General features: G+C 44.3%; 1 protein-coding gene across 2 annotated transcripts in view; it reads left to right on the top strand.

Annotated features, from left to right (window-relative positions):
- The first annotated feature begins 543 nt into the window (after positions 1-543).
- Positions 544-13,832, top strand: part of map7b (microtubule-associated protein 7b) — a 19,865-nt gene continuing 6,576 nt past the window's right edge. The window contains exons 1-8 of one of the 2 annotated variants that reach the window (XM_031870410.1): positions 544-3,538; positions 9,595-9,759; positions 9,851-9,928; positions 10,586-10,749; positions 11,644-11,761; positions 12,161-12,262; positions 12,710-12,820; positions 13,402-13,497. In XM_031870410.1, the coding sequence (XP_031726270.1) occupies positions 3,376-3,538; positions 9,595-9,759; positions 9,851-9,928; positions 10,586-10,749; positions 11,644-11,761; positions 12,161-12,262; positions 12,710-12,820; positions 13,402-13,497 (997 nt within the window). In that variant the 5' untranslated portion in view covers positions 544-3,375. Of the gene's footprint in view, positions 3,539-9,594; positions 9,760-9,835; positions 9,929-10,585; positions 10,750-11,643; positions 11,762-12,160; positions 12,263-12,709; positions 12,821-13,401; positions 13,498-13,832 lie in introns of both variants that reach the window. The other variant, XM_031870411.1, reaches the window with a different exon arrangement.

The raw sequence follows: 13,832 nt of genomic DNA, 5'->3' as shown, positions 1-13,832 counted from the left end.
TACAACATTTTCAGTTGCACCTGTTGTCGTTTGTTGAAAGACGTCTTGAGCTCCTCCTGCGCTGTCGGACACCTGTTGCTGACATTTTGTCAAGTCGTGCGTAAAGCGCCTCCAGTTGACGTGACAGGTGAATTAATGGAACCGAGCAGAGGGTTTGTTTGTCGTGTTAATACCTCGAACTTTTCTACAACACCAGTTAACCGGACGTGACCCAATAAACTGTTATTTCATGGTGTCGTTTTTGTATCAATGTTAGGACTGAAAATGAGCTGCAATGAAGTGCGGTTTTTGTTTTCTTTAGCTCCTGTTCTGTGTTGTCGGGCAGTATGTCATTTTTGAATCACACTTTCTCTTTGCGTGGTGAAATAAATGTTACATAAAAACCTAAAAGCCAAAACAAAATAGTGGTGTGTTTGACAGTGTGTGAGCTGCTGTCAGTCTAAATCATTTTCTCTTCAGGGCAAATCATCAAAGCAATGGCCACGTGTCGCCAGCGATGTCGCCAGAATCAAAGAAAGAAGAATACTGTGGATAATCCCCTTATTGTAGTTCAATACTGAATCAAAAAAGGGCAGAGCATTTAAGTAATATTTGTATTATTTCAGTTCTGGCCATTTCTCAATTAGTAATGACGCACAACAGGTGTTTTCAATTAGCTGCTAATGGCAAAACACCTGCTGTGACGTCACTGATTGGGATGTTGTTGGAGCAGTGCAACAGTGTGTTCACATCCTGAACTACTTATCCAGCCTCATCTTCATTCACTAGCAACCTTAATACAGATGTTATATGTTAAGTGGGTGTGTCGTTGAGTGTATCAAGTGGGCGCATTCTTTTATTGTTTATTTGACTGAGTTAAGTCTACGACACCTATTGAGGACTCTGTGATAAGCTCTGCTGTCCCAGATGTATCTCGCTGTGACTTCACTGTGCGCGAATAAGGAGTTTACAATATTACGTTTTTACTCAACCATTTCTAAACCTCAGCTTTTCACCTTGTTGGCTTCAAACTGTTTAATCAGCGAACCATGATGCTGTGAGCCGTTCGACCACCTTTGACCATAACAGTGAAGCTCTTTATAATGTTGTGACTGTGTCCTACGGGATTATTTTTTTTTAATTTTCTAATTTGTGCCATCCAATAGTTGCCCCATAACATGCCTGCGCAAAAATGCTTTGTTTATTTTGTCTCACTAAGTGGCAAGACCAGTTTCAATATCTCTTTCTTTATCAGCTGACATTCCCTGCCAACTAAATTAGCTGTTCATCTTTGAATTAAATGCAACAATAATCTTATATCTGTGCGTTGCCAAATGTATCCGTTTATACGGCAGTCAAAATATTTGCTCTAATCCCGTGTTGGTGTGTCTCTCTCACACATATTCAATAGGTGTGAGGAGGGTGTGCAGCCCAGCCTCTCCGGTTTAAGTCTCAGGATAGGATTACAGCATTACTCTATCCTGCAGGGACAAAGATCAGATTGCTCTTTCGTGAATGTGTGGTCGTACAGCATTGTGCACCCGAAGGAGATGAGGCAGCAAGTCTTGCCCTGAATGTCTTTTATATTCTACGGCAGATGCTTGGAAATGTGAATTGGATGTGTTCTTTAATAAATACTAAGAAAGTGACAAGGAGGCTCCTTCACACAATACAAAGTCAATGGAGAGCGATGAATTGTTTGCCCCTCCGGAGTGGGTGGGACTTACTTGCACTCTGTCTCCGTGGGTATCAGTGGTCGTGTCTAATCATTTTGTCGCCTTGCTGTCTTGAGCCACAGTATTTTTTTTTTTAGAAAGATTTCAAGCTGTCATGCTGGTTGTTTGATCTCCGTGTGTATTTGCCTTGGTAGATGTGAGCTCAGCCTGCTACTATAATGGCTGTTCAGGCTGATGTTTGCACTGTTATTGGACAAGCCTCCAATCATGTGGCCTGCAATATCTTTATCATGGGCCTATTATTATTATTATTATTATTATTATTATTATTATTATCTCCCTCCCTTCCATGGCACCTGCCATACTGTGTGTGTCTGACAGGTTCAAATGCTCAGCAGATCTTCTCTCTTTACCCTCTTTATTTCTCACCCTTTCATATCCAGAATATTGTCAGTGTATGAACTGAAGCATAACTTGGTATCTGTTGATGCTGCTCAGATATATCTGTTCATCTGCATATATCTTACCTCTGTGTCCTCCTGTTCCTGTAAAGAGCCAGCAGGACATGAAAAGAATAGATTTGCATATTTATTGTAAGACCCTGGTATTTCAAATAGTTGATGGCTCTTTCAGTGGAGAATGGGGGCGGGGTCATATACCATGTGCTCTAAGAGCACAGCCCTTCCAGGCAGCTCCAGCACTGCATTATTTGCTTTGGTGTGTGTGTGTGTGTGTGTGTGTGTGTGTGTGTGTGTGTGTGTGTGTGTGTGTGTGTGTGAGTGAGAGAGACACTAAAGTGTGCCTGTCCTCTGCTCTCTCGCTTCCACTCTGCCACCTCATCATTGGTCCATGTGCTGCGGTTGTCAGGGAAACTCTTTACCGGTACCGGCTCACCTTCCACTGCTTGATTTGCACTGAATATTTTAAAGGCCCTGCTGCACTCTGTTACCCGTGTATCTGTGGGCCAGAGTGTGTGTGTGTACACAGTCAGTGCCTCTGTGATGTGATTCCTCTGACAAGTTTGCGTTTACAGAATAGGCCCAGCAAGGAGGGGGAAAAGGGGGCTGCAGTAACAGTAGTGACAGCAGCAGCAACAGTAGTGACAGCAGCAGCAGCATCTCTTGAGGAGTGAGGGAGTCAAGAGAATTTCAATCTTTCCAGCTTTCGACCGAGCCGGTCTTGTGGATTAAGTCTTTTTTTTTTTCTAAGCCAGACTACAAGAGCTCATCCTCAGATTCTGTCGCACTCTCTGTCTCTTTCGCTGTGTCTCTGCCTGGCACTGTCATCATAGGCAGTATATATATATATACACGGCACAGTGGGCAGCTCGGTTTGTCTCTCTTTCAAGCTCTTCATCTCTCCAAACGTTTGTCCTTTAGCCGTCTTTACCTGTTTTTCTCTCGTCTGTCACATTTCATTTCATATCCTCCATCTCTCTCTGATGTGTCCTCCTCCTCTCTTCCTTCTGCTGTCTCGGACACAGAGCAGCAATGCACAGCCAGAGGAGTTAGCTGTTAGCATTAGCTGTTAGTTATCTACGTCTTCACTGCGAAGAGGGCTTTTCGGTGTGACCCCGTCCCCCACCATCTTCTTGCATTCACCACTGACCTGCCCCCCCACCCCCACCCCACCCACCCACCCCCACCCGCCACTGCAGGGTGGGATGGGCAGGGGCACGGTGAGTTAGCCAGTGGCTCGAGGGTTAGCAACAGGGCAGGCGATGCCAGACAGTAAAGGAGGAGGTGGAGGTGGAGGTGGGTGCTCGCGGGGCAAGTGGAAGCTGAGGAAGGGAGGCAGCCGTTCAGCCATCCCGGCACTCTTCACCATCACAGAGGAAGAGGAAGGACAGAGACGGAGAGATGCTTGCAGGAGGAAGACGAGAGGTATGGAGGAAAAGGATAGAGGGGAAACTGACAGGGGTGTTAAGTGGAGGAGCAAGATGGATGTGCATGCTCTGGTACTTTGTACACATTGAGCTTCATTTAAACAACTAAATAGTGTGCGAGTGAGTGCTTTCACATCTGGGACAGAGAGGCTGCCAAGGCAAAGAAAGATGCGACCAGTATCTGGAGAAGCACAGGAGTAGACTGACTGAAAAAAGACATTGAAGTTGTGGAGCATTTAACGCAAGTGCACGTGTGTATTTAATAAAAGAACGTTAATCGTGTGTGTGTGTGTGTGTGTGTGTGTGTGTGTGTGTGTGTGTGCTGTTCAATCTTTCAGAGGAAAAGTCCTCTTAACCCATCATTCTCAGTTATCTAGAGACAGGTGGCTGATGAGAAGTGTGTGTGTGTGTGTGTGTGTGGGGGGGGGAAACCAGCTGACAAGGCAAGATTGTGTCAACACAAGGGCAGCAGATGAGAGTGAAGGTGCAGTCTACTTCACACGTGTATGTGGTTTTAATGCATCAGTAGGCAGAGCGGTCAGTCAGCAGGACAGCATGTGTCACAGCAGGTAGAAATGTGCAAAACTTTTTACTGATGTTCTGGTTGTGTCTTTTGGAGTCGAGAGCTTCAAATATCTGAGAGCAAAAGTTTTGCTTTGTTGTTGATTCATTCATCCACTTCATAGGTTTTCATTCAGTGAGGACGAGACCTGCTGTTGTGTCGTATTTCCAGGGACCGTTGGTTTCAGTAACCCATTTTTGTCTGATTTGGGATTAAGGTCTGAAGAATTAGTTGTGAACTAGACTGGAAAAGGTTATGGGCCGGGTTTTATGGGTATTGTAGTATTACAGACTGAATCTGCACCATGCTGCTGCCCTTAAAACCAATAACGTGGTATACTGTGAAGGAGTATGGTTAAGTCAGCAGTGAGGTTTGCAGATGCACTATTGTGATGCAATGGAGCACCTGTTTAGTTTTATTTCATTTTATTTGTATTTAATGTCCATTCATCCATTTCTTTGTTCTTTTTAAAAGGAGAACTTGTATAACAGATTGATTGAGGAAGGGTTTGTTCTGACTCGTGGAGACAGGAAGGTGATCAAATATTAATGTCAGTTAAAGATGGAGTTTTTATGATTCAATTATTTATTTATGATGTTTATGATATAATTTATGAAGCTAGACCTGACTCCAAGGAACTAAAGTAGTTGTCTCTGCAACTGCTATATGGTATAAAAAGAACAAGACAAAACAAAAAGTTGATGGGATTTCTAAACAAGTGCATTTCCTTTAATTGTAAGACATGATTCTCATACTAAGGGTTTTGCAGTTCTCTCTTGAAGCGAGCATGTGCATCTCACTTAAACCATGAATAATAGAGGAGAACAGACAAGAGAGGGTTGGAAAGGAAGAGATGATTGTGCAGTGAGCATGATCTCAAAGAAAAGTCACAGGTAACTGCTAAGTCATGCCGTGATACTGTCTTCATTCCAATGGTGCCAAGTGTAAGTACGACGCATGGCTAACTCGTCAACATACATTTATGTGTGTGTTCAACCTTAGCGGACCTTTTAATTTACCAAGAAGAGTGCAGCCTTTATTACTCCTCTACATAAAAAGAAGAATATGGACTTTTTATGTGTTGTGGAGGTGTAAAAGCATGGCTTGTCCTTCAGTGTTCAGTTGGAGTTGATGGAGTTTTGATCGACATTGGTTGACGTGCGCTTTGGTTGGTTGAGTGCTCTTCAGTGATTCTTAATCTCTGACATGACATCTCATAGCAATTTGGATGCCAACTGTAAACAAATCAACCAACGACCAGTTTCTGATAGCATTAAAACAATAAATAAAAAAAGCGTATTCACGGCCCTTTTTGTCCAACGTGTTGTCAAAAGCACAATGAGTGACTCTAGACATACCTCCTGTCATCTGAGCTGAAACCTGTTACCTGCCATGTGCAACTAATGCAGCAGCACGCTCCTCTGAAGGCACCTGTGATCCAGGCCTGACGGGCCTGTCCTGGGGCTAGAGAGGAGGACTCCCGCCCACTTTGCCTCCCTGTTGGCCGGAGCTTAGCGACTAGCTTAGCATTAGCAGCGGGCTAATCCTCTCAGGTTGCAGGGGAAGCTGGAGCTACGCAGCATGCTCGCCTGCTCCCCACTGGCCTGGACCGCCCAGCATTAATCGCTAGCTCTGACCATTTAATCTGACTGCCAATGAAGGCAGATAGATTGGGGGTGGGGAGCGTCTCCACACACACACACACACACACACACACACACACACACACACACACACACACACAGTCCAGCACTAAGGGAGAGAGGGGCAGATTAAACAGTCACACTCTCCCTATGTCTCACTCTCTGTCTCTTTTACACACACACGCATAAACACACACACACATGGACAAAAGGATGGGGGTTGGAGAGTCTGGCAGTCAGTCGGCTCTCAATAACGGTGTCACCGACCAAAGCTGACCCCCTCTCTCTCTCTCTCTCTTTCTCCCTTCCTGCTTTCCCTTTTTATTTTGAAAAAGATCTTTTGGTGGTCCCTTTTTCGGACATTTGGAATTTCTTCTTTTTGCTTTTTCCTCCGTCCTGCTCACTGCACCATGGACTTTGGATCTGAGCTTATCTTCCACCGTGTGGGATGTTTACAGGAAGTAGGACTGTTGTTTCTGGCCCTCCGATCTGACTAGTAGGAGAGGGGGGCGCTAGCTAGGGGTTCAACATGTCACATCCCGGCATTGGCACCCCTGGAATCATGCACCAAACTCCAGGTAAAGACTTGCGATTCGATCCAAGGACTTCTGCTTCATTGATAAATTCGGCACAGGTTGAACAAGGTGGAGGGCAGGGAATGAACACACGCACACTGCGGTCTGTCAGCAACGGGACAGTTGTGTTTTATTTTTTTTAAGTTCAGTCAAAGTGAGACTGCTGCCTTGTTTTCTTCCGTCTAACACAGTGCATACAGTGTATGTGGAGCAAAGCTGGACTGGCTTTAGAGTCAGCGAGATGACGGAGTGTATTTTAGGTTGACTCACACTCGTGTTTTTTGTTATGTATTATATGTTCATGTGTATACTTTCAGAACTGGAGTTGCATCTCACACACACACACATACACATGCAAACATGCACAGCTTTGACATGACATCAATCAACCAACATCCATTAACAGCTTTATCACATGTGTGCCATATTTGCAAATACTAAAAAACAAGTGGCCATCTGTCTGTTATTCAAATTCCACTGGTAAAATATTAGCCACATTATGTCATGCACACCTGCTGTACTCTATTTATGCTTTAATAAACACCTGTTTTCATTGTTATTCCTCTTTGTTAGTCATTTGTAAGCACAGTTTCTCTTTATGCATCATATTACTTCTTCCTACTGTAGAGATCCTAATTTTCCCTGTGGGAGTGAGTTTATTATAGATGATATTGATCAATCATGAATCATTTCAACGTGAGATGCATGCGTTCTACTGTTGTAATAACAGGGTTATATGCTTTGAATAGACAATTATTATTTATTGTAAATGGAACTCGGTTTCTTTTCTTCCTTTTGGCCGGTCAGTGTTGTTGTTCCCTTATTGGTTTTTTCTGGGCCACAATTTGTAAGGTAGAGAATAATTTGTTATTAGTGTGGTTCAGAGCGTTCCCACCACTTTTCAGTGAAGTGTTCAGTTCAAACTGTCGGATTGAGGAAAGCGGTTCTGCTCTTAGACTTAGTCTCCACTGGCTTATTGTGTCGTGTCCCACTCAGCTTGTCAGACGGACTACTTCATCAGTCACTAGAAGTTAACTTCCTCAAACAGAAAGAGCTCTTTTATGGCTTTCTGAAGCACATTTATGTTCATGTGACCTCTTGGTGGAAGTTGCGTACGGTCCTTCCAGTGTAGTATTTGGCTGCAGGACATTGTACTCCACTCTCAATGAGCTAATCATTTGCTCAAAGGAAATTACTTCAGGGGAAAGAATACATTCATTGACGAGACATTATTGTAACCTGGCCGGGCCCAGCCTTTCCTGCCACAATAGCCATTATCAACCAGTTTCAATAGTGCTGCACCAGAGGCAGGGTAGACCTGTTAATACTTGTGTACACACCTCCGTGGAGGTCCCGTAGACTGCGAAATGCAATACTTCTGCAGCTATGACCTTACGTCTTTGTCCAGCGTGTCCTTACTGCAAAATACCTCAATGAGTTAGGGTGGAGACGGCAATGGCAGTTTAGATCTATAACGGTGTCTGCAACATGCCAGACCATAAACCATAAAGTGTAGCAGTACGTGGATAACAGTCCATGCCTGATTACCTTTTGTGGCATACAGTTGCCACATTATTATCTTAATTGCATAGGTATCACACAGACTAGTCTGGTCATACATCCGCGGAAGCATTGCATTATGAAAAAAGGAGGATGCAGTTTAAATTGACGTTGTTACATTTAAATGCAAAGTGTACTTGAGCGTGTTCAACTTGTAGCAGTGGATATGAAACTTGTACTTTGCTCTTCTCTTCCTCCGGCATAATTAATTACCCCACTGAACTAACAAGTCACTGAAGTGAAGAGATAAAGAAAGCATGTGTAGAGAAGAGTAAGATTAGTGCGTTCAGCTTGTGCTATTTCAGGTATAGAGTCAGTGGAGTCTGGGTCAGGACGACTGGTTTAATTTAAGCTCCAACTTTCTGGGACAGATTGGTCTCTGTGGACTTGGCGGCAATTACTTTGCACACCCACAGTATCTCTGCATACAGTGTTCAATTCTTCAAGTTAATTAGTTGCCACCTTAACACTGTTTGTCTTTGCATCCTTGACTATTTGAGCCAGCTTTTTTTTAACCCCAAATCACAAAGGTGTGTACATGTTGGGTAACATTTGGGACAGGCTTATCTGTTTGTGCACAATAAGGCCCATGTTAGGCTCTGTGTCTGTGTCTAGGAGGCTGACCTGAAAGTGCTGAGTCACCCTGAGCCCGATGGTGTGTGTCATTAGTCAATAGCCCGGCTCCGAGCTGAGTGGGAACACTGCAACAAACGGGGAACATTTGAGAACGCAGGGAGCACAGTTTTGTTCTACCCCGTTTTGTTTCCTGTCAGGCTACAGTGCAGACGTTCTACTGTAAATGTTGCCAAAAACCGAGCTTCAGAGTCTAATAGAGGCAGCACTATATGTTTGATTACGTCTCGCGCCGTTGTGACGCTATCACGGTGACTAAATCTGTCTACAGACAGAAATGTAAACAACTGGCAAAGTACTGAAAGATGCTTCTGTAGTAGCTCCTGCTGCAGTTGGTGACCACACCTCTTACCATGATGGCACACACACACACACACACACACACACAGACTCACAAGGTGAGAACAATACCTGACACATGATGTCATGGCTGGTAAATAAATTGTCCCCACATTTCTTTAATAATTTGTGAGCACGACATTAATTAAAACATTCCAAGTCATTCATTCCCGCCGCCACCTTCTTTATGCACTTGTCCTTGGTTGCAGATGTCTCTGGATGGACTTTAGCTTGGGGACATGTTGACAACACTTGCAATGCGAGGGATTATTGTTCGTAAAAGGCAATTAACGAGGATATTGAAAGCTCGTGGATTATATCGTCGTAAAATATGCTGTCTTGGAGGTTGCTATCGACTTAATAGTTGGTCGATTGGACGGCCCTGGGGATCTTCATGGCTACCGCCTGTGGATGTACTTGAAGCAGGTGCACTATACTTAATGCCTGGGGGAGAAAGACTGGTCCGTTGTGCTGTCTTATCTTGTGCACACAAATTAATATATTGTGGCGTTGATTTACATCTTTTTTTGTCCATGGCCACTCCCAGGCTCTGTATGTCTAATATTGTTGTGTGGTTAACAGCTGTTATGGAAACACTACAGGACCTATCCATTGTCTGTGATGGATCTACCTAATGTAAAATGATCTTGGTATCTCTCTCTGTCTCTTGTTTTCTCTCTTGGTGTCTCTGTCTTGCCATGTTTTTGTTGTTGACACTTGTCTGGTTTGTCTTTCTCTCCAGCGTCTTACTCCCAGTACATATCGGACGATGGCCGATCGTCTTCAGCCACCCATCCCGGCTCCTCGGGCTCCGGGCAGACCTACACTCCCACCTTGACCCCTACCCCCGGCCCCACCCCAACTCGCACCACCACCAGCCCCAATAACAATGCTGCCACCAAAACAGGTAAGTCATACTGGCATACAAAGAAGCACTTTCTTTCACCCCCAGTTGTACGGTTGTTAAATCCGCTGTTTAACAGTCGTTTGCATTGCAGACTCGTTGCTCTTCAACAAGATCGACGAGAGACAGAGGTTAGCCCGCGAGCGCCGGGGGGAGCGTGAGAAACAGAACGGTGTGTATCCTTCAACTGTGTGTGTGTTTGTGTGTAGACTGTACATTAGTGTGCGGGAGGCTTTTAATGCATCCCTCACTTTCTTTTTTGGTCTTTCCCTGCAACATATCCTCCCTGAACTCGGTTGGTGCTGTGGTGAAGGGCCCGTTTCTCTTGGTGTTACATAAAGACGAGGCTGAAGCCAGGCACCCCCTGTTGCCATGGCATGAATGTTACATAATGGGTCAGGCCATGGTAAAGGGTTTAGGGAGGCTTGTGTTTTGAATGTGTGATTTTGTACGAGTGTGTGAGGGACATACCACGACAGATGGGTTCGAGGAAGTCGGTGGCGGTGTATGTTTTGTATTACTGAAGTGTGTTTGTGTTCATAGTGTTGTGCAGTGGGCATACCTCTGGCCCCAGCTGAGGGGCAGAGGGATTTGCTTTGTGTTGAGAGCTAAAGCCTCGTCACATGATCTACAGCTGACCCATCACACTGCTGCTATAAGCCTGTGCGTGCGTGCGTGCGTGCGTGCGTGCGTGCGTGCGTGCGTGCGTGCGTGCGTGCGTGCTTGTCCATGTTGTTTTCTTTTATTTTTTTAGCATTTCAGCAAATATGAACACACTAATGCATGTGCATCAAATCATCAACCGACTATGTGTTTGTGCGTTCCTCAGCCATCAAGGAGGCCGAGTGGCAGGCACGCGAGGAGCGGGCCAGGCTGCACTATGAGAGGCATGTGGAGGAGAGGAGGAGAAGGCTGGAGGAGCAGAGAGTAAAGGAGGACAAGAGGCGGGCTGCCGTGGAGGAGAAGCGACGGCAGAAACTGGACGAAGACCAGGTCTGACACACGTGGTCCTGTGCTTTCCGATCCGCTGCTCTTCACCTGAACACACCTGCATGCACACCTCCTCTAGAACTGCAACATACTCCTCATGGACAGGCTAATAAATATCAGATTTTAGTGAACCATTTACACACTCTATGCCCCTTCCCTCTTTAGTGTTTTGGAGTTTGAACTTCACTACCAACTCCTATCTCCTAACCGTAACTTATTTCTAGTTTTTTACTAACGCACCATAACATAGACCGTGGGGAAACATAGACTTAGTGTGTCACCCACTGTCACCCATAGATTTCTGACAGGATGTTTTGATTTGGGTTTAATTTCAGAAGTTATTGGAGCTTTAGAATACAAATAAAAGTCGTGGCTGGAGATGAGTTAAGAAGAGCACGTGAGAATCACCAAGGCTGAACTAGACAAGCTGAGGCCTTCTGTCAGTCACGCAAACATACAATAGTGTCTGTTTTTTAGACTGAAATGTTTTGGAGCCATCAATGTCTATATATGTATAATGTCACATTAAAGGAGTTGCAGGTGTCCTGTTCAGTAGTTAGTGAATCACTCTACAGTGAGTTCAGGCTTTAATTAGGTTATTGATTTAATGAACGTTGTGACACTGATGAGTCAAGAGACTATAAAATTCCCAGGACAAGTTTTAGATAAAGCGGGTGGTTTTGCTTTCGTTATGAGTCTGGTGCGCAATCACGCTTTAGATTGTATCTGCCAGGTACTTGTACAACTGGTGTGTGTGTGCCCTAAACACACTTCATGGTCGTAGGTCAAACATAACACGCCACAAGTGTCCATTCACAGCAAACATTGTTCCAGTATTTGCATGTTGGGGTGTTGTTGTTTTTTAACACTATTGTATTGTTGTTTTCGTGACTGAAGGCTCGTCATGAGGCGGTGATCCGTCGGGCGGTGGACAGGAGCCAGAGAACCAGACAGAAGCCCAACCGGTGGTCTTGGGGAGGTCCGCTGAAGACAAACACTCCCAGCACGCCCGCCGGTACTTTGACACATCACACTACACACAGTACCTGCAGGAACTCACAACACTAACGGTATCAGTGCTTGCAGGTTTATTGAATACTTTTGAGATCTCTTCTCCCTGATGCCCGACAGTGTGTCTCTTGTGTAAATATGTCTGCCTGCCTCTGCGTGTCAGTATTGTTCTGCCGTGTGTATATTTGAACTTTGCAGATCCCCTGCCCTCTGTTGTTACTGCTGACTCACACCCTGCTCTGCCCCTCCCTCCCTCTCTCTCTTTCGCTCTCTCACTCCCTTATTCTCAAACTCAACCCCTCTCTCACTCTTCACTCTCTCTCTTACCCTCGCTCTCGGGTCTCCCTCTACCTCCTCTCTGCTCTTTGTTTCTCTGCCATTGTCCTTTCCCCTCCTGGTCCAGGTTTTGTCGAGTCGGCTTTCCTCTATCCACTCGACCTTGCTGGACTGGAGCACATGCAGAGTGCTTTCAGTCTCTGCCGCAGATACGGAGTGACCTCCCAATGTGAATATTAAAGCACTGTGTCAGTTAGCCGGCCAGTGTTAGACCGCTGGCTCTAGCACCGTAACCGTACAGCACCGCTATAGCACCGGCATTAGTGCAAATGTAGGCCAATGTGAATGGCAGGATTAGTGTTTGTTGTTTTATTTGCATGTAGCGATCCAGTTTTTAACTCGATTATATCCCAAGACACAGTCATTCAAACCATTATAGCTCCATTTTTAGATTACTTAAGACCCATTTAGCACTAATTCATTTTCTAATATGTTTCCCCCTTTAGCAACATGTTGGTAGTTTATTCACATCTAACCCTAAATTTAACCAGAATAGACTAGAGTAACCCTTCAAAGAGAGATCGCTAGCTCCAGCTCTCTCTTTCTTCCCCCATTCTCTGTCCACCTGTTCAATGTCTCATCAATTTGCTTTTATCATGTTTTTCTTCGTTTCTAGATGCTGACAGGCGGTCAGTTTCCACTATGAATTTATCCAAACACATTGACCCTGTTATTACCAAGCGCCTCTCCTACTCCTCTGCTACACTCCTACACTCACCGGACCGAGGTAATGAAAATGATCTTAAACACATAAACACCAATATTATTCATTACAGTGTTCACTGCCTTTGTCTGTATCTTATGCCAATCGTGTTTGTTGTGACTCTTGTGACAGTCTAACCGCTCACTGATGTTTTCTTGTATCTATTTAATGACATTAGACAGTATGGTAACATTGAAACATACAAAAAACTTAATCATATATTAAAAAGTAGTTCAACATTTTGGGAAATACACTTTTTCTTGCTGAGAATTAGATGAAAAGATTAGTACCACTCCCATATTTGTACTGTTAACGGTTATCACAGTTACCACTACCTGACGTTCTTTACACACAAGCTTTTTTACGGCTTAAAAAATATATATAACGTTGTAATTGGTCAATTTTAGAGGCTTTGGTAGATTAATTTTGTTTTTTTTACGCTTTTTTTTTAGTTTATGCTGGGCTAATCTAACACGCAGCTGTATGTTCATATTCAATGGACAGATATGGGAGGGGTATTGATCAACTCATCTGTCATTTATTTGTTTAAGTGCTTATTTAACCCTAAGACCATGTATTCTTTGATGTGCATATGTTGCTGGCAGGCTTACAGATGAGAACAGCCTCCTCCCCTGTCATTAGCAAATCTCAGTCCAAACCCCGCCTACACCCGGGAAAGACCACCCAGCACAAAAACACAGGTGTTTTTCTGGGAACTTTTTTGCAGCTTGGTTCCTCCCTGTTATATGTTATGCACTATGTTGCCCAGCGAAAAGATCCAGATGGGCTGGAAACTGTGGAGGAAGTCCAAACAGAAAGTTGAGAAAATTGTGAATACCCTGCAAAAACAACGATAGTTCTTTTAATAGCGATATGTGTAGATCATTATAGCTTTGAACCTGGATGACAGAAGTCTGACTTTACAGAATGAGATGATGTGCAATATTTTCAATACTATCATCAACTGGCATGTACTATATATGTTGATGTGTTAGCACTTCTGTGTGTTTCATCAGAGGGATCAAGACCCCCCCCC

This window comes from Anarrhichthys ocellatus, unplaced genomic scaffold (genome assembly GCF_004355925.1).
Source record: "Anarrhichthys ocellatus isolate YVR2014 unplaced genomic scaffold, GSC_Weel_1.0 scaffold52, whole genome shotgun sequence".
Classification (NCBI taxonomy): Eukaryota; Metazoa; Chordata; class Actinopteri; order Perciformes; family Anarhichadidae; genus Anarrhichthys; species Anarrhichthys ocellatus.
This window is presented reverse-complemented; position numbering and strand designations above follow the sequence as displayed.